Consider the following 20,570-nt stretch of genomic DNA (forward strand, 5'->3'; position numbering starts at 1 on the left):
ATGCTCAAAATTATTGGGGGGGATCTGTATTTACATATTGAAAGTGTACTCGTCTGGACTTATTGCACAACAGGTTTACAGAAATTGCTGTTGGAATGCACATTATTACTGCAATGAGGTTGGAAAAAGGGCCACATTTATAAATAAAACATGATTTGGATACAGAATAATAGACAGGTGTATTATATTGATCCTAAACTTGATAATTTTCTTATGTTTCAGCTTTTTATCTATTAGAAACATACATCTGGATGTTGGAACATGTACTATCTAATATACGTAAATATGAGAAAATGTTTGAAATATAAGAGTAGGAGCAGATACTATACTAAGAGACATGGAAAATATACAAAATACACAATACACCACACAGTCAAAACGAAACTAAAACGTCGATGTCCGCAGTTTATTTGCATAATGTTGCATAAAGGTTTTTTCTTTTTTTTTTGAATGGGTTAAATGTGTTTTGTCGTGAACATGTTGAATATTTAAACACGACAAACACGCTCCACTCACGATCCTCGTGGGTGGTTTCCCGTCCGGGTGATGACGTCACACTGAGGGGATTTCCACGTCCACGAGCAGCCAATGAGAGACGAGGCTGCCGCGGAAACACGGCGAACGGCGAAGCGGGGAGCGTTTCAGAGCTAGCACGCCTCGTCACGACTGGGTATGACCGCCTAGAGCTCACCGTGCTGTCAGGCGACTGTTTACCCGAGCTGACTGACGTGTAAAGCGGCACAATTTTTGACCGAGAAGGGACGCTCTGAGGCGGGAAGTTTCATGGTGTTTTAACGAGGACAGACGGTACATGCTATGATAGACATGGACATCTTCACCACCCCCACTGGTAGGTCGTGTTTTTAAAAATATATATATATATAACACTACACATACTATGACTTAGGTTAACATATAACGGGGTTAATAACAGCAGCACATGTGAGATAAGATAAATGACAATTACATGAATAAAAATAGGAAAGTAAAGTAAAAATTAAAAAGTATATATAGAGAGATATATAAGTCTCTCTTTATTGTGGGTTAACATAACTCAGAATGTACTATTAATTCTATTACAATGTAATAAACATGTAGCTAAGTTCTTATTAGTATGAATATAAATGTCTGTCTTGAGTTGACATGGTAACAAACAACATCAAAAACCAGACATTTTTGACACACAGTGGAACAAATGTGAGATATTTTTCTCTCTATGGTTGCAAACACATGGAAACTTTGTAAATGACTGTGTGTGTGTGTGTGTGTGAGAGAGAGAGAGAGAGAGAGAAGGAGTGCTGACATCATCCTCAGACATGTGACCTGTCAGAGCACATGAGCCAACACCCATCTCTACCGGCTTTTACACTGTCACTGTCTCTGCTCTGCTTTTCTTCAGTAACCACAGTTGTGTTTTGTTGTTTTCACTGATTTCTGTTCCGTTTGTCCCACAGTGCGAGGGCTGTCTGACTTCGGTGAGTTTAGATTCTTTTATATGTGTGTGTTAGTGTGTCTGCGTGTGTGTGTGTGAGAGAGAGGGTGATGTCAGCCGTCACTGTGACCTGAGTTGACCTCAGTCTCTGCTGCTGTTTCTTGATTGTGATGTTCCTCACAAACGCTCTAAAAACTAAAAACGTGTGTTCACATCAAGTGAACACAAGTGAACACAAGACAAAAAAAAAAAACGATTCTAGAAAATGTTATTATTAAATACTGTGGCACATATGCACACTTCTCCTTTTTTTGTTGACTGTTTTGTCAGTGAGAGGTTTTCACACATTGTTCTTTCCATTTTTGACTTCAAAGCATTTTGTGCTTATTTTTTAACATGTATGGAAAGAAGAGCAATAGAACTAAATGAACAATGTATTATCATCATTGTATTCACCTGTAGAGTCCAACATGAAAACATTAAGACAACAACTTTATTCATTAAAGGATATGTGAGGTATGTGAAACTTTAGCCACTTAAATCAAGTACTATTGCGGAAATATTGGACTCCTCTTCATCCCAGTCTCATGTCTGTTGTTTTAATTTAATTTAATTTTAATTGCTGTACAATTTTAATTTAATTGCTGTACAATACAACATCAAAACTCATTTGTAATGCGTCAGATTGCAATCGGATTTACACTCAAACCTATTTTACACCAAGGTGAACCTGGTGCTCTTGCTAGTTCAGAGCACGAAAGTAAGTTAACCTTGGCTAAATGAAAGTGATGACCAGTCGTGACGTCACCCATAAGACGAAGAACTCCTTTCGAAGTCTCTAGAATTACAATTTGTCCTGCGCCACTTTGAGGTTTTGTGACCAGAAGTTCTTCAGAGTTGTCACCTGCAACCGCGCTCCTATTTGACATATGATACCAACTCAGTCAGTCACACTGGTGTCCACTCTTACATGCCACATTCATCATTTATTTCCCCTCAAAATATAGGAATACTTGAAACGAGTGATTGAGACCATTAACTCCTCAGGAAAATGTTTACTGATGTTGAAAATCAAATAAGAACCAGGATCATTTTCAAATAGACTTCCACTCAAATAGAGTCAAGTTCCCCCCTGGTGGCTATTCACTATATTGCTACTTCTGGGTTGGCTTCATTGAGGAAACTGGAAAACTACATCCACTTTTTCTAACCGTCTATGTCTGAATCTTAATTGCGTACCTGTCAAGGATGTCATTAACCATATCCGCATTTTCTTCAAATTCCTCTCCGCTTCCAGTTTATTTTATTTTCAGTATATTTTATTTGTTTGTACGTTTGTTTTTGTAGATCTCATTGAGGAAATCATCACACAGGAGGGTGAGCAGTCAGTTATCTCCCTGCCCAGGCCCTGTCCCCCTCCTGCTGACCTCCTCCCCCAGACGCCGTGCAGCCAGCTCCCCAGGATGCACCGACAGAGCTCCTCAAGGCCCTCGCAGCAAGTGCTGGTCGCGAGAGGCAGCGCACCGACGGTGAGTGGCTTCAGACGCATCCTGATCCTGATGGGTGTGCTCTTCAGCGTGCTGTCAGAGATGTCATTTGTGCGGTTGCTTGGTTTCATTCACAACCAGTTTGTGGTTTCCTGACGGTTGGCACTTGGTAACACCCATCATGAAGGCATTTCAAACGTGGGTGGGCGGGAAGGTGAGCGGTGCAACTGAAAGACGGTGTAAGGGTGCATTTGTAAAGGTGTCTGAAAAATTTGACACCTTCACTTTCATAAGTCGACCAAACCGCCTAGACAACGTCATGCAGTTAAAACAGCAGCACATTTGGGGCGGTATTGTTCGAAACAAGCACTGACCAGGAAGAAAAACAGCTACAAGTTGCTGGATTTGCTGCACTTTGGGCTGGTGATGTTGGCTAAATGTGCTAGCTTCCCCGTGGAGGAGGGATCAGCCAGGCTCTTCTCCTGGTTCTCCATTCTCCTCTGGTGTTAGAAACGTATACATATAATAGAATGGTCCACAAAAGATTGTTCCAGATCTATGACATTGTTAAGTAATGATCGATTTATTCAACCAGTTTAGCATCTAGTCCAGTCCATGTGTTATGACTGATTAATAACACTTGCTATTATGCAATTATTAGGTTTGTGTATTGCCGAATCTCCGAATGCCCTTCCCGACACAACCCTCCGATTTATCCAGATTAGGATCCAGCCGGCACTAGGAGTACACCAACAAAAAGACAAGGTTGGGGTCAATTTCGACTGTCCAATTAACACAATCAGTGGAGAGTAGTTGGGATTTGGTAACCCAGCCCTCAAATTGACAACTCTCCTGTTACAAGCCAAGCTCCGTTTCCACAAGGCCATGGGCTGCTTGTACAGTAAGTGCTAGAAAAGTTGTGCATTTTTGTTTTAAGCTCAAGATTCGATGCCACATTTAAACATCCACCACATACATCTCTCTTCTGTTTGATTGAACAGGATATGATGTATTTTTTGGCCTTAATTCTGATTGTTGTTCATTAGGGCTGAACGATTTGATGGAAATATCCAATTGTATTTTTTTCTGTCAGATGTGATATAGTTTTTAGTTGTAGCTTAAGTTCAATATTTATTGCCACATTGGTTTAAGAATAGAGGAAGCATTAGGACATGGCACCATAAAAATATGAACTTCCCCGTAGGTCTAGCGAGGATACAATGAAGAGGATTTAAAATGTATAAATAGTTTCCCGTATCTACTGTATCTACAGCCTCTGTGCACGTATTATATTGTTTTTAAGTGGCACAGAGGCTGCCACTCCTCTTCAGCATGCTTTTCTGTGGGAGGAGGGTGAGCGCAAAGACTGGAGGAGGAGGAGGAGAGGGAGTGGCGAGGGCGACTTGGAAGAACTGTAACTTGACTCTTAATTTCAGTTTTCCTCCCCTTCTGTTTACAAGCCAAACCCACTGGGGGTTAAAGGTTACATTCTTCAAACCACAGTGCTTCTGCAGTTGGTCGATTTTTGTCAGGTCTAGCCGATTCATCTCTTCCTGTACACTGGCTCTGTTTGCCAGGCTTTTGTTGCGCTTCAGTGTTGTAAGGTACGCCCGTATTAACACGCTAACACAGTAACGCACAGTACGTTTGTGGCTCGACAGGAAACTGTGAAACATGATCTCATGCAGAGGCATCATCCAGATCTTGGTTTAATGAGTTTCTTGGCTTCTACACAGGCTGAAAAGAAGACATTCTGCTTGCTTCTTTGTTTCCTACAGGTTTGATCATTCATCTTTTTGTTTGATACATTTGTTTTTAATACTTTTTCTTTTCTATTTAGAAGCCCCACATTGTTGACCGAGTAGTGAAAGTGAATGTAGCACAGAGAAAGAACACAGTCTATTTGAGGGTGGAAAATGTTGATCGCCTGTGGTGTAACTGAAAGTCATTGAGCACATGCCTAACTCGACTGATACAAAGCACATGTATGAAGGATAAATATGCAGTGAGTCAGTTCAACAGCTTGGTTTTACTTGGAAAACATTCCTGTGGCTCAACCTTTTTCGGTTATTGTTAGTTGTACGATTTTGTTTGTAAAAAAGAGAGAAAGAGAGAATCTGCATCATATCGGCGGCATCAGCCATAGAAAAACCCATATGATTAGTTTGGGCTGCAACAAAATAAGTTGATCATTTTCTCTGTTTTTGTTGTTGTTTTTTTTTGAAATTCTGTGTCTGTCTATGAGATGTTTATGTAAGGTGTCTTTCATGTCTTCAGATGGTTTGTTTTGTTTGATCAAAAGCCCCAAACCATACAAACGTACAATGATAACAAAAAAGAAAAGCAGAAAATCATCTCTAGAAACTGCTAATACTTGGCATTTTTCAATAATATAATTTTCACTAACACAATCCAATTGTTGTTGTTGAGTATTTTGTCTGCTGATTAATGACTCCTTCAACTTTAAACAACTTGTGCTCATAGAGAAACCACTGTAATTTAAATAGAATCCATTGTTTAGGTGTCCATTGCTTATGCAGCCATTTTGGACAGGTGTCTGTTGTTTATGCAGCCATCTTGGACAGGTGTCTGTTGTTTATGCAGCCATCTTGGACAGGTGTCTGTTGTTTATGCAGCACCCTGGACAGTTGTCTGTTGTTTATGCAACCATCTTGGAAAGGTGTCTTTTGCTTATGCAGCCATCTTGGAACGGTGTCTGTTGTTTATGCAGCATCTTGGAAAGGTGTCTGTTGTTTATGCAGAATCTTGGAAAGGTGTCTGTTGTTTATGCAGCATCTTGCACAGGTGTCTGTTGTTTATGCAGCATCTTGGACAGGTGTCTGTTGTTTTTGCAGCCATCGTGGACAGGTGTCTGTTGTTTTTGCAGCCATCTTGGAAAGGTGTCTGTTATTTATATGCAGCCATCTTGGACAGGTGTCTGTTGTTTTTGCAGCCATCTTGGACAGGTGTCTGTTGTTTACGCAGCCATCTTGGACAGGTGTCTTTTGCTTATGCAGCCATCTTGGACAGGTGTCTGTTGTTTATGCAGCCATCTTGGACAGGTGTCTGTTGTTTACGCAGCCATCTTGGACAGGTGTCTTTTGCTTATGCAGCCATCTTGGACCGGTGTCTGTTGTTTATGCAGCATCTTGGAAAGGTGTCTGTTGTTTATGCAGAATCTTGGAAAGGTGTCTGTTGTTTATGCAGCATCTTGCACAGGTGTCTGTTGTTTATGCAGCATCTTGGACAGGTGTCTGTTGTTTTTGCAGCCATCGTGGACAGGTGTCTGTTGTTTTTGCAGCCATCTTGGAAAGGTATCTGTTATTTATATGCAGCCATCTTGGACAGGTGTCTGTTGTTTTTGCAGCCATCGTGGACAGGTGTCTGTTGTTTACGCAGCCATCTTGGACAGGTGTCTTTTGCTTATGCAGCCATCTTGGACAGGTGTCTGTTGTTTTTGCAGCCATCTTGGACAGGTGTCTGTTGTTTACGCAGCCATCTTGGACAGGTGTCTTTTGCTTATGCAGCCATCTTGGACAGGTGTCTGTTGTTTATGCAGCCATCTTGGACAGGTGTCTGTTGTTTACGCAGCCATCTTGGACAGGTGTCTTTTGCTTATGCAGCCATCTTGGACCGGTGTCTGTTGTTTATGCAGCATCTTGGAAAGGTGTCTGTTGTTTATGCAGAATCTTGGAAAGGTGTCTGTTGTTTATGCAGCATCTTGCACAGGTGTCTGTTGTTTATGCAGCATCTTGGACAGGTGTCTGTTGTTTTTGCAGCCATCGTGGACAGGTGTCTGTTGTTTTTGCAGCCATCTTGGAAAGGTATCTGTTATTTATATGCAGCCATCTTGGACAGGTGTCTGTTGTTTTTGCAGCCATCTTGGACAGGTGTCTGTTGTTTACGCAGCCATCTTGGACAGGTGTCTTTTGCTTATGCAGCCATCTTGGACAGGTGTCTGTTGTTTTTGCAGCCATCTTGGACAGGTGTCTGTTGTTTACGCAGCCATCTTGGACAGGTGTCTGTTGTTTATGCAGTCATCTTGGAAAGGTGTCCATTGTTTATGCAGCCATCTGTCCATTGTTTATGCAGCCATATTGGAAAGGTGTCCATTGTTTATGCAGCCATCTGTCCATTGTTTATGCAGCCATCTTGAACAGGTGTCTGTTGTTTATGCAGCCATCTGTCCATTGTTTATGCAGCCATATTCGACAGGTGTCTGTTGTTTATGCAGCCATCTGTCCATTGTTTCATGCAGCCATCTTGGACAGGTTTCTGTTTATGCAGCCATCTTGGACAAGGGTACATTGTTTATGCAGCCATCTTGGACAGGTGTCTGTTCTTTTTGCAGCCATCTTGGAAACATGTTCTTTACATGACATGATTTCAAACGTCAATGTGAATAAATTGTGTTTTTGTTCCCACAGCCAACCTTCCCTCAGTCCTTGCAGCAGCTGAGTGATTCCAAAGAGATGGCGTCGGCTCCTCCTTCCAGACCTGCTACCTCTCCTGCCAGTTCATCTCGCCCTGGTCAAGGCTTGCGTTTGCCAAACCCCAGGGGCTCCAGTGGGGTTTCGTCTAAGAACCGGAGTGACACCAGTATGCTGGAGCGGGTTCTAGAGAAGCCCAGGCTGGTGGTGGTGGAGGAGCCCAAGGACAGAGGCATGAGGTTCCGGTATGAATGTGAAGGACGCTCCGCCGGAAGCATCCTGGGAGTGTCCAGCACTGAGACGAACAAGACTCAGCCTACAATTGAGGTACAACCAGCATTACGTTGATGTGTCTTAATTTGAAGTTCAGTTTTTGTTTTCATTTTTGAGTGAAAAAAGTGAGTGTGAGTGTTTGCCCACAGTTACCACACAGTGTGCTCAGTGAGCAAACATAAACCCCCATGCAGGAGGTGTGAATGGGTGGAGCTGGAGAGATGTGGGTTGTTGGAGGCAAACAGAAAGTCCCCACAAATCCCATCTCAAATGCGGTCAATAGCAGGCAGCTTATATATTCTATAAACTATAAACAAACACTCTGACACATTTATCTGCCCCTCAAGAAAACACTATCACTCAATTAATTAGAAAGAAAAAAAATGAAATGTCAGTGGATACATTTGAATTCAAATTGGTCAATTCTAAATGTAGATTTTAGAATTTTATATATAGTTAAAATTGATTATTATTATTATTATTATTATTGTGGCTTGACTGGTTTTAACATATGAGTTAATATTCATATTTCTCAGAAAATAACTGCCACATATACTGATGATCACTTTTGGATCAGATTAGGAATGAAATGGAAAAATGTTTTCCAAATGAGTCAGTGATAACACAGAGGAATAGATGGGGGGAGGGGAGCCAAAAAGGAAGAACATTTAATATGGACAAAGACAAACAATGGTACGAATAACAGAAAAGAAAGGTAGCATGAACTACTTTGAAAAGGAAAAAGGCAGATGATGACACAGTGTTAACTTTGACACTAACATTTAATAAGATAAAGTTAATGATCATTGTAATTATTTTCTGGAATCATTTATTAGTCAGTGTTTTTGGCTTTGTCCTAATTCTCGCTTTTGTTTTCCTGTCTGGTTCCCTCTTTCAGATCCAGGGTCACATTGAAGGCTTGAAGAGGGTCAAAGTCACTGTTTCCTTGGTGACCAAAGATCTTCCACACCGGCCTCACCCCCATTGCCTTGTGGGTAAAGACTGCCCAGTGGGTTCGGGGATCTGTGTAGTGACATTCAACCCTCACAGCAACCGACGTCATAGGTGCACATCCATTTCACTTTTATCTCTATTGTGTCTGTGAAGGTTCTCAGTCATTCAGGCCAGGTCTTCTTCAGTTCTGGAACTAAAGAACGACTAAGTCCAGTTGCCTTCAGCTAACTCATGAAGATCTCTTCCATTTGTGATAAATATGCTTCTTTTTAACCTGAGAAGGTCCTAACAAAATGTTTTAATGTTATACTAAATCCAACATAATACAACAGCTTTGCCAACCTTGGTATCCAGTGTGTGAGGAGGAAAGAGCTCGACCTTTCACTTCAGAAAAGAAGAAGACAAAATATTGACCCCTTTCAAAGTGAGTGGGACGCCAACACACACGTACAAACACACTCTCCTGCCTCTCTTTCCATTCACAGAGTTCCTTCTGCGTTGAAATTCACTGAGCTTTTGCATCTCTTTGTCCTGCAGCTGGTCACACAAAGGGCATAGAGGATCTGGACATGAACGCCGTGCGTCTGTGTATCCAGTGTGAACTTGAGTGGGAGGACGGCAGAAAGGACAGTCTCAGCCCAGTGGTGTCCAACACGATTTATGACAAGAGTGAGACGATGCCAAACACGCAAACATCTGTGACTCTTGTCCACAATATAACCCGTGGATCTAAAATGTATTCTCATTTTTTTTCATTTCACAGAGGCCACGACTACATCACAGCTGAAGATCACCTGTTTGAACCAATACAGAGGTTCCTGCGTCGGCAAGACAGAGATCTACATGTTGTGTGACAAAGTGCAGAAAGGTGAGAGGGAAAACTTTGATTTCATTTGAAGGGGACATAATATGCAAAATCGACTTTTTAATCATTGTAATACTAAGTACAGGAGATAAAACATGCGATGACTTCCGCACTCCTTGCTACGTCACAATGAGACATTCCTGAAATTGTTTGATTGTTTCCTTGATTGTCTCACGGAGCTCCGCTTTGTCCCTAAAAAATGTGAGAGTGCTGGCGAGGGCTACAGTATCCTATTCTTGGCTGCACAGTGCAGCACAGAGTTCTACACAAACCTCCAGCCTCAGAGGATTTATGTGTCCAGTGGATACATTTCATATATGACGGCAATGTGTCGGCTAGAGTCGGCAAATGATGGCATTTCCAAATGCTAACTGCTGTTAGCTGCCGGAGCCTCAGTGCTGACGTACTTTCCTGTGTCTCATTTGCATTTAAAGAGACAGGCACTCTGCTGCACTCTGATTGAACTGCTATGGTGCTTCATCCTTATGGTATTTTGACCAAAGCATGTCACAAAAGCATGACCAGGGAACTAGGTTAACTTGTAGAAATAGGGTATACTTTGTCTACTTTAACAAGTGTGCCTGATTTATTTGACATATTCTGCAGTAGTTTTCTCCTGATTAACACGGCCCGACACTGATCCACAGACGACATCGAGATCATATTCCGACGGGGGTCGTGGAAGGCGAATGGCGAGTTTGCCCAGACAGACGTCCATCGACAGATCGCCATCGTGTTCAAGACTCCGCCCTACCAGGACCAGAACATTACAGAGGAGATGGACGTCAGCATCTTGCTGCGGCGCATTTCAGACCAGATGGAGAGCGAATCGATTACCTTCACGTACCTGCCTCACAACCCAGGTCAGTAGTGACTGTGTGTGTGATGCTGAACTGTTGATCTTTTGAGTTTATTTATTTTACAACCTTTACAACTCCTGTTAGATCATTTGTTTTGTAAATATTTCCAAACTCTTTCCCGTTTCAGATCCATATGAGGTGAAGCGGAAAATTAGAATCAAGTCAGACATCGGTTTCAGGGAGAAGCCTTGTTTAACAGGTGAGACTTGGACATTGTCCTCTCTTTCTTTATAGTTCGTATTTTCTTTGCTGTCTGAGAATGTAGTCGGCGAACAGTGTCAACCAAAGTTAGTGAAAATAAAGGATTATATGTTAAGGCCTTTTTAAGCAGCCAACATTTTCACTGGCAGAAATGCAGTGAAATGCACTGGTGTTACTGATAACTCAAGTTTCTCAAGTTCAAGTACTGTGTGGAAATAATCTGATCAGGTTAACTTCCCAAAGTCATAACATCTTAATTTCAAATATTTGATATTAGGGCTGCAACTAACTTCGTAATTGATTAATCTGTTGATTATTATTAATCATTGAAATAATGATGTCCTCAAATGTCTTGTTTTGTCTACATACTAAAATGATTCACTTTTAACAATTTCTTTGTTATATGGAACAACAACAACAAAACAATAATACATTCACATTTAAGAAGCTAACAAAAATCCAGAAACTTTATTTAGAATTTATTTAATATAGAACTGATTATCAAAGTGGTTGGTGATTGATTTAGTAATCGATTACTCGAGTTTGTTCCTACAGAATCAATTCAATTCAATTTTATTTGTATAGCTCCAAATCACAACATACATCATCTCAAGGCACTGTACATGTGTGCACTCACATTCATACCCCGAGTGTGAGAGAGTGAGTGTGCGTGCACGTGCACCACAGGAATTCCCCCAGCAGTCTAGGTCTATAGCAGCATAACTAAGAGATGGTCCGGGTTTCCCAAATCAGATGTCATTATCGATGTTTGAAGTTCTCTACTCAAGCTGAACATTTGATTGTTTTGAAATTGAAATCACATTACATTGATCTTCTATGCAAATATAAAAGATGCGTGTTGTAAACAATACAATAGAGAAGTGTAGCAGTCATGGTAGAGGTAGTGTAGTGTAGAATTTTGGTGGCTTTATCAATAGATTTTATTTAATATGTTACACACTGGTCCTTTAATATTTTCGTCCAAAAATCATTGCACAGCACTGTTCTCTACCCATTACCTGACCTTTCATGGTTGTATTTCCTCTGTAACACGATCTGTTTGGCCTCACACAGCAGAGTGTGCACCTGCAGCAGAGCAGCCCTTCCAGTTCCTGCAGCCTCTTACCGTGATGTCTTCAGACAAGAGGCTTTGTGCTGCCCAGCCCGCCGCCCCTGTTATGGCGGAGGCTTGTTACAACATGTCCCAGGACCCAAACAACCGCACACACGACGAGATGACCCTCATTAATCAGTTGCTAGACAATCCCGTGCTATGGGATATGATTTCCGACTCCAACATTGACATGCCCTGTGAATTTGAGGAGGAGTCCAACGGAAACTCGACATTAACCAACATGGACACGAACTTTAACCAGAACTTTGGCTCCTACGCTCAGGACTTTACCCAGTACAGCGACTTGCAGTTCAACATGCTCGTCAACGAGAACCAGAATCTGAAGTCGGAGCAACAGGAAAACCTGTCTGCTGTGGTTCATGTGAAGGAGGAAGAGGCGCTATGAGGGACGTGAAAGTCAGGACTACACCGCACTCTTCTTACTTTAAAGGAATAGTTTGACAGTTTGGGAAAATGTGCTAATTCTCCTTTCTGTCAAGAATTAGAGTTCACAGCTAGACGATATATACACACTACTCAATTTTCATTCAAAAATGCATTCATTTTGCATCAGATACGCCTGCCGTCCACATTACTACAGCAGTTTAAATCGCAGTAAACAGAGAATTTTGAAAAAGGCTGCTGGAACCATTTGAGTTTGGGTTGTCTGGTCGGGCAGAATAGAGATCAAGCCAGTTACACATCAGCCACTCGACTGTTACACTTACTTTAATAGTAAGTAGTTCTTTAAAAAGGAGAGAGCCAGCTTCCTGTTTACATCTGTTTGTTTTCAGGTGTGTTAGTACGGACGCAGATTACGTTTGATACCGAGCTTAAACGCTCTTCTGGATGCAGATCATTTGGAGTGTGGATGTAGCCCTAGTCTTCAGTAGTGCATCTAAAGCTCTTTATGCAACTTTCTGCAAGAAAGAGGACGCACACTTTCTCATGATGCCAACCTATTTCTTTAACCTCTTCTTCATCATGACCTAGAACATATGATCATGATACTGCTTGAATGTGTTTGTAAAGTCATTAGGTTTGTTTGCTCCTGCCCTCTCCTCCCTCTGCCTTTATTGTTGCCTGAACGCCTCGCTGGTCAAGGCTTCAGTGATTACAAAACAGGTGAACTGTCTTAAATATTTCTCTGTAAATGCTGCTACCTTTCATTTTGATTCTAAAGGTCAGAAAAAGGTGATTCTCCTTGACCCACATTCAGTAAAATACTGTGCTTGTACTAGAAGAACTCAGTAGTATGAACATTTTTCTCAAATAGTCGTTTCAGATATCTTTGTGTGCTTGTTTAATATTAAATCCACTTAAAGGTGTTAGACAATCAGCCACTGTTTCCAGTGCTTTCTCTGTGTTGGATTCTTTTTGTGCTATTGTGAATTTCCACTTGCACCATGTCACTTGTGCTGGGGCACTGAAGTGTAAATATGAAACAAGAAAAGAGTGATTAAAATGTTAATGTGTTATTTCTGCCAAGTTGTCACGGTGTCCCGCGATAATGACGTCTGCTTTTTATGGTGATTATTTTACACTCTGAAGGAGAAACAAGAGGCTTTTGAATGTGACCTTCCTTTATCTGCCTGCCTACACACATTCCTGACCTACAAGCTCACTTATAAAAACATTGACTGTTGGCAACAACAATGTGTGGTAGGTGGTTTCATACTTCGAGTGAAACTTGGTTTTTGGGAACCATTAGTATTGAATGCACGGCGTCTTCATTCACAAAAACTTGCCTGTCCCATTGACTCACACTTGACAAAAAAAAAATATTATTAAAATTATGAAATAGATTTCATGCAAAATTAAATGACAGGTTTACCAAGAGTATATAAATACATTTTAATTTGAGAAGTGTAAAATATGTAGTTTAATATGTAGTTTTAGTCTATCTATAAAGCAAGTTGTGTTTGTGTGTCTGTCTGTGACAGACATGTCTCGCTTGATTTTCACGTTTTTTGTCGTCATTTTAATTTTCTCTGAATTATCACGCTACACCAGACAGGCAGCGGCTCATCAGCAGCAGCTGCGCTGTCTGGAGCGGGGAGGTGGGAGTGGAGAGGTTGTCCTCACGGTGGGTGAGACATTTTCACACAGTTCAAGGCAGAACACGGTGTTACACTGAAACGACGACGTCAGTGTCCTTTCACCAATACGCGAGCACACGTTTATTTAGCATTAGCATGCTACTATTTCGCGGCTAACTTGGCGACCCTATTTCCAAAGGTAAGCTGGCGAGGCTACGGTTAGCATTAGCATAGCTAGCTGTTTTGTGACTTGTCAGCCACGTTGGAATCTCTTTACAAGGCGTATTTGATTTGCGGTGTGCGCATAGTGTTGTAAACAATACTAAAGATCTCAGTTTTAGTCCAGTTAAAGGGCCATAGTGTTACAGTAGTAGTAGTGGTGGTAGAAGTAGTGTGTCAAATTTACAGATGGAACACAATGTGTACAATTATGTTTAGTATTTAGTATTTAGCACACTGTATCACTGTATTTTGCGTGATACACCTGCCGTCCACATTACCACAGCAGTTTAAAGCCCAGTAAAGTGCAACGTTTTTAAAATTCTACTCGGACTATTTTAGTTTGTGGACTCGCCTGCGCTTTTGTCTGCTTTTAACTGATTTAATTGGAGACATCTTTACTCGTATTACCACGTTATTCACCAATGTACAGGTGAGTGCTGCATGCAAGTTTGCTTTTATAGACAAATGAATACTTTTTTTTTTTTTTTTATTAAAATGTATTTTTAAAGATTTGTTTCCGCGTTGCGGAATTATTGTAGGGACTTTAGTCACAACGCAATTGTTGGCATCCAGGAGGAACTTCACTGACTCACACCGACAACTTGGAACCACAGTTTACAGAGAATGGGAAAGAGATTAAAAGAGAAAGTGATACCTTCGGTCAGAAGAAGAGAATGTTGAAATGATAGAGAGGCAACTGTACGTCAAATAACCCCTAGTTACACAGAAGTATGCAGAAGACCATCTCCAAGTGCCCACCACATCATAGACTGAAGGAGAAAGACCACAGCAGGTGCAACTCCTTCCTGATTATGACGCACCACGTGTACCTAATAAAGTGGCCGGTGAGTATATTTTTACATTAATATTTTAATTCTTTAATTAAGTTCAATCTTCCATCTGGTGATTCATGTGCTGCTGGTGACGGTGTTTAACAACCAGGTGTTAGATTTCTGGCTCTGACCTTCACTGTTGACTTGACCTGAAAACAGATGATTTACAATAACTGGGAAAGTCCACACTGGGCTCATCTCCAAGGACTTTGACACACACACACACGCGCACACACACACACACCATTTCCTGTGAAATGGTACCATACCCTGCTGGTTAGACTTGTTTGGACATGTCCATATTATCAACACATGATACACAGTAAATGTGTGCTTCTCACTGGATGAGAGTTTGAATAGTCCAGAGGTGAAATGAAGAACTATGTTTTTTTTTTTTTTAAATGAAAATAACTTTGTACCAACAGCCACTGCACCTGGTGTCAGCAGGTGTCTTAACACTTTACTAATGTTTACGTCAGTGTTCTATTTACAATAATATAAAAGCGACAAGGAGGAATCTTCACACAATTTTGTTTGTGTTTTCCACTAAAAGTCACACTTTTATTCATCAAAAGAGTTGCAAAATGCATAGAAAATAGAGTCAAGACATTGACACGATTAGAAATAATGATTGTTATTAGAATCAGCAAAACTGTTTTCAGCTGTTTTTCAGGGTTTTCTAATCATCCAATAGCCTTCTAAGACGATTAGCCAACACAATGTACCATTAGAACACTGGAAATGGGCCTCTATACACCTATGTACATATTCTATAAAAACTAGACGTTTGCAGCTAGAATAGTCGTTTACCACATTAACATATAGAGTGTATTTCTGATTCATTTAATGTTATATTAATTGAAATTTCTTTTATAAAAATAAGGACATTTCTAAGTGACCCCAAACTATTGAACGGTAGGGTATGTAAGGTCATGTGTGTGACAGGAGGGGTTATTGGCTGAAACTGAGTATATACCCCCACGGTTCTCAAACTGTGGTACGTGTACCACAAGTGTTATATGAGCTTCCCCTGCTGGTAATAATAAAAATAACTACAAACTTCATTTGTGAAATGAGCACATTTCATACAAGGATTGCAGCTCCACAATAAAAGCAAATAGAACAATAAAACACAGCACAGGGTGGAATGAAAAGGAAAAGTCTAAAGTCAAAGCCCTGTTTTAACTTTTAGATCAAACAGAAGATACAAATAAAACAATAAAACACAACACAGGGTGGAATAAACTAAAGGTGGAAAAGGCTAGAGGCAAGAGGTTAAAATAAAGGCTGGAGTAAAAAGATCCATTTTAAGTCGTCTTTTAAAATATCTAGTTAGGCTTCATCCCCAATTTTCTTTTGGTAAAATACTATTCTACTGCATATACCAGGGTATGTCACCTGTAGTCACTTTATCTCTCGCTTCATCTTTATCTAATTTCACAACACCAGTGGATGACAGAAGGATGACAAACTTGCAAACTTTCAGTTTTGCGATTTCTGCAGGTGTCTGTTGGTCCACGGAGACTCTGGGGAATACTGAGCTCGCGGGGTGACTCATGTGTGGTGAAACGGATGGAATGTAGAAATGACGATAACACAAATGCTGAACCGCAAAGCTTGCGGGATCTTTAACCTGAACAGAGCTCTAACTATCGCCCCCCTAAAAAAGAAGTTTCAGATTGGAGTCACACCCACTCTTTTAGGTGATCACATCAGGCCTGCACTGAAACTCAGTAAATGACACCCTTTAATTTTAATTTTTTAACTTGAATTTTTCAAATGACATGTAAATACCTGACAAATAAAGCTTCTTCTTCATATTGGTATAAAAAAAAATCACAATATCATCATATCATTTATCTCAACAGAGTAGTTCCTCAATGACCTGTTTGCCAAATAAGAACACATTAGTAACTTGATATGTCAGTCGTGGAGTTTTAATATATTTGATATTGAACCAATATGAAAGGGTAATTCCAGACTCGATCATCATATCCATATACAGAGACAATCTCTCAATTTACAGGTGGCAGTTTTTTTTCTCTCTTGCAAATTACAACACCCACGGGAGTCCCCATCTCTGTAAGGACTTCCCATTTTACCATAATAGCACGTTGTAACCGCAGCAACTGAACACCAACACAACTGATGCACATCAGACGAGTGGTGCTAAAAGTGAAACCTGGCAACAAACTGCTCTTAAAAAAAAACAAAAAAAAACATCTATTCATCAGTCTTTCGCTCCCACGTTCACACTGACATGAACACCATATAAAAGAATAATAAGACTCACGTTTGTGATAATTCACAAAACCTGTGACAAGAATTTGTTGCGAAATAAACCCACAATATTTTGTGTAATTGTGTAAATCAGGTGTGACTTTTTGGATGCTGATACATAAGATTTATTCATTCCTGAAGTTTATTAGTTGCCACTAAGATGTTAATGAAGTCACGGTCTACTTTTTGCTGCATTTTGGCTCCATCTAGTGGATAAAAAGGGAATGAATAGGTGGCTATACATGCAGGTTATGCTGAAGAAGTTATGCTTTTTTTTGCATGTTGTAATATACATATTTTTTTGTCTTGTAAAATACAGATAACACAAATAAGTTAGTACTCACTTATGTCATGGAGCCAATTGGTGAAACATAAAAACTGAACTGTTTTTAATAAAAGGAGAACAGATGAAGATGAGCAAGAAAACAGCAACTTTATTTATTCACATAAGAGTCTTGTGGTCAGCTGCTGGGGAGTATATACACTGATTCAAGCTTGTTCCTTTATTTCCAAATGTCTTGAGCATTGGTCTTAAATGCAAGGGGGGTATTTAAAAAATAAATACGCCTTAGTCCAACATCACCGTGTCCTTTTCGTGGAAAGGTGCAGGAGGTTCTCCTGCAAAAGTTGGTGACTCAAAGTCCCACAACCTTTGAAAGCTTGACAAAACCCGCTTCATTTCTCAGTACTATCAGCTGCGTCCGTCTCCCGGTCGTCATTGCTTCTCTGTGATGTGTGGCTCTGCCAGTTTTTGGACACGCAGCTCCTCCACCAGGTCGTCCACACAGGCCTTAAAGAGAGGCTCGGGTTCCTAGAGGAGAAGAGTCGCAAATGAAATAGAGTCAGAACACAGTGATATTTGTGTTTGTTGAGCTTAGTGAGACATCTATAGTGAGTAAGTTACCAGTAAGGCTACAACAAATACTTGACCTAACCACCTGCTTTTGAGGGATTTTAATCTCCACCCCTTTGGCCGAGATTCTTGAATAACTAAATTCCTGCAGCTATTAAAAAGCTTAACCTACCTGGCTAACTTGCTTTCTGTTCTGATCTGAACTAAGCACCCTACTCATCGAAAATTTTATATATTCTCAAATGTCACACAGGAGGAGCATGACTTAAGATGTGGACATTACGTTACCTTGTGCTCCAGTTGCCTCTGCTTCTCAACAGCCTCCTCCAGACTCAGACCCATCCACTCTGCTTCCTCCTCTGTAATCTCAAACTGCTGCTCGGACAAAAATACACATTTGTTTGCAAACAGCAAGATTAGCAAACACATTCGGCACATTCAGGATCAATCGATGGACTAAAACACATCCGACTGACCTTGTATTTGTCGTAAACCTTCTGTCTTTTGACAGCGTCGCTGGGGTACAGTTCTGTGTTTCTGCGTGCTAGGCGAAGCAACATGGCTCTCTTCAGGTCCATTCCCAGCTTGGAGTTCAGGACTTCCTTTGGTGACTAAAAGGACGGGGACATTACAGTAACATTATAACATAATAGGAAATGTTTTTGTTTTTTTTAAACTAACCAAGGTAGTGGTTGTGCCGTCTTACATTTAGAATATAAAAGTCAAAGCCGTAGGCTGCATCGATGAGATCCAGAGTGCGGGCTGTGACGGTAATGGTGAACTTGTGATCGAGGATTTCACTGTACAACTCTCTCTTGAAGAGCTGTGGTTTCCAGGTCTTTTTCAGACGATTGGACATCTACAGAAAGAGACAATTCAGTCAGTAGAGGTACTCATGTACACTTCCATTTCCAAGAAAGTACAATATATAAAAGATATTAACATGTATGACAAAAGAAAGACTCACTTTGTCATTGTTGGCATATCTGAAACCACTTATCCAGCCTTCGCCACCCCACAAGCCGTCCTGCGATTGTGGAGGGTAGAAGATGGGGATTGGCACATCCTGCACCCGTTCTTTCAGACCTGTCTTTGGGTTGGCTCGGTACTTCACTCCCAGGGATCTCCAGTGGACAGCGGGGGGCTCTTTCGGCTCCAGAGAGTTCAGGTAATGTTTAGGGAGGCGAGCATAAATACCTTGCTTCAGTTTCAGGGTGTCCCAGAGCTTGGGAGAGAATTTATGAAGAGGCATCACCAAGTGTCTTTTTAAGTCAAACCTGGAAGACACAATGAGAAGATGAAACATTATCAACATCAGTTGTGGCTGTTGGGTTCTGTACAAATGTAGGCAAAGCACAGATAAACAGTGACAGTCATAAAAACATAATTAGCAAAAACTTAAGTGGAATATCAAGTGATTTAAGTGTGTTTTAGGGAAATGTTTTGTTCTTTTACAGAATGAATCGGTAATGTTTCCCCAGACACGTGTCACGTGTGGACAAACAAGTAAAACATGATTAGATGCGTGTTCACATTTAATCTAAAGCAGTACTTATTTTAATTATAAGTAATTCATTTTAATAAACTCGCACAAGTACAAAAGTATCTTTAAAAGTACCTCTCTCGTTAGCACGAGGCTAGCACTGGCACAGGTCAACAACATAGATATAAGTCGTTTTATTTGCTCTGTGGTTTCGATACAAGGTCAACAATAAGTACAAATGTCCATCTTACCGGGCGATGAGAAAACAGCGATCTACACCAAACGGAAAACGGTGTTTTTTAATCCACTACACGGCTAAACGAGGCAAGGACAACACGGGCGAATCTTCCAGTGCATACTGGTGGTACCGCCTACATCGACGAAGGATGGAGCTGATTGGTTGAACCTCAAAAGAGTCACGTTTTTTTATTATATGTTATTAAATATAAATGTACTTCCGGGTAAACCGGATGTAAATCTGAAACCCTGGTGTCGTCATCAAAATGCGTCAACCGGAAGAGTAGGAATGTTCAAAATATTCCACGCTTTTCTGCTAAGAGGTAAGTTGCCGTTCGTTGTTCGTGTAAATTGTGAACTAATTTACGGATAAACAAACAAGTGGACTGTAAAACTATTCATGCAAGTAACATAGGCCTCATGTTTATGTCATGTGAATAATAGCATTTAGGCGTTGTTTTTGGCAAATTTCAAGAAAATCCAGGTATATAAACACACTAATGCTACTGCTAACTAAAACTAATGCGCTGTATGTGTGTGTGTTTCTACCCTAGAATATGTCTGAGGGAAATAAAGAAGGTAATCAATAAAGCATACACTTGAATTAGAGTATGATAAGGCACAATAACAGGATTTGAATATCAACATTTAATGCATGGTCTTAGTCTTTGTGTAGTCCATTACATTTTGATATTGGAATTCTGCGTTGTCAATAATCAAGATAAATGTATTGATGTGTCTGTGTGTGTGCGCGCGTGTGTGTGTGTGACAGGTCTAATGGAGGCCTCTCATCAAGCCCAGGCTGATTTCATTTCTCTTCCTGAGGCCATCCCTGATGAGGGAAATGTGGTAAAAACAAACCACACACAAAACCTGTACATGTCACTTTCAGATGGTAAAAGTTATGTCTTAGCTGGTGTTTAAATGATGCTGTGCCTTATATGCTTATTCTTTTCCCCTCTGATATATAGAGACACATAAGTGTACTCTTCGATGGTGATACAGCA

At 40.6% G+C, this 20,570-nt stretch overlaps 2 protein-coding genes across 3 annotated transcripts; one reads left to right on the plus strand and one right to left on the minus strand.

The window, feature by feature from the left end:
- Window positions 1-672: 672 nt before the first annotated feature.
- Window positions 673-12,955, plus strand: relb (v-rel avian reticuloendotheliosis viral oncogene homolog B). Of its 2 annotated transcripts, none has more exons than XM_083887368.1 (11): window positions 673-850; window positions 1,455-1,475; window positions 2,780-2,961; window positions 7,347-7,676; window positions 8,521-8,687; window positions 8,909-9,000; window positions 9,114-9,245; window positions 9,340-9,444; window positions 10,089-10,304; window positions 10,429-10,500; window positions 11,577-12,955. In XM_083887368.1, exons 1-11 carry the CDS (start codon window positions 817-819, stop codon window positions 12,020-12,022), a joined length of 1,797 nt encoding a protein of 598 aa, XP_083743494.1. In that variant the 5' UTR covers window positions 673-816; the 3' UTR covers window positions 12,023-12,955. The 2 variants fall into 2 exon arrangements, with proteins under 2 accessions (XP_083743494.1, XP_083743495.1); XM_083887369.1 differs by having other exon boundaries at window positions 11,580-12,955.
- Window positions 12,956-17,404: 4,449 nt separating this feature from the next.
- Window positions 17,405-19,678, minus strand: mrpl28 (mitochondrial ribosomal protein L28). Its single transcript, XM_083887365.1, has 6 exons — window positions 19,578-19,678; window positions 18,811-19,120; window positions 18,550-18,702; window positions 18,320-18,454; window positions 18,132-18,218; window positions 17,405-17,801 (listed from the first exon to the last, which is right to left on the minus strand). The coding sequence occupies exons 2-6, from the start codon at window positions 19,093-19,095 to the stop codon at window positions 17,706-17,708; spliced, it is 756 nt and encodes a 251-aa protein (XP_083743491.1). The 5' UTR covers window positions 19,096-19,120; window positions 19,578-19,678; the 3' UTR covers window positions 17,405-17,705.
- Window positions 19,679-20,570: the final 892 nt, after the last annotated feature.

Source organism: Microchirus variegatus (assembly GCF_963457635.1).
Source record: "Microchirus variegatus genome assembly, chromosome: 3".
NCBI lineage: Eukaryota > Metazoa > Chordata > Actinopteri > Pleuronectiformes > Soleidae > Microchirus > Microchirus variegatus.

Coding starts and splice junctions, on each gene's coding strand:
- relb (XM_083887368.1), top strand. CDS start 817: ATGATAGACATGGACATCTTCACCACCCCCACTG. Junction 1,476..2,779: donor GCGAGGGCTGTCTGACTTCG/GTGAGTTTAGAT, acceptor TTGTTTTTGTAG/ATCTCATTGAGGAAATCATC. Junction 2,962..7,346: donor CGAGAGGCAGCGCACCGACG/GTGAGTGGCTTC, acceptor TTGTTCCCACAG/CCAACCTTCCCTCAGTCCTT.
- mrpl28 (XM_083887365.1), bottom strand. CDS start 19,095: ATGCCTCTTCATAAATTCTCTCCCAAGCTCTGGGACACCCTGAAACTG. Junction 18,455..18,549: donor TTGACTTTTATATTCTAAAT/GTAAGACGGCAC, acceptor CCGTCCTTTTAG/TCACCAAAGGAAGTCCTGAA. Junction 17,802..18,131: donor AGAGGCAACTGGAGCACAAG/GTAACGTAATGT, acceptor CTTCTCCTCTAG/GAACCCGAGCCTCTCTTTAA.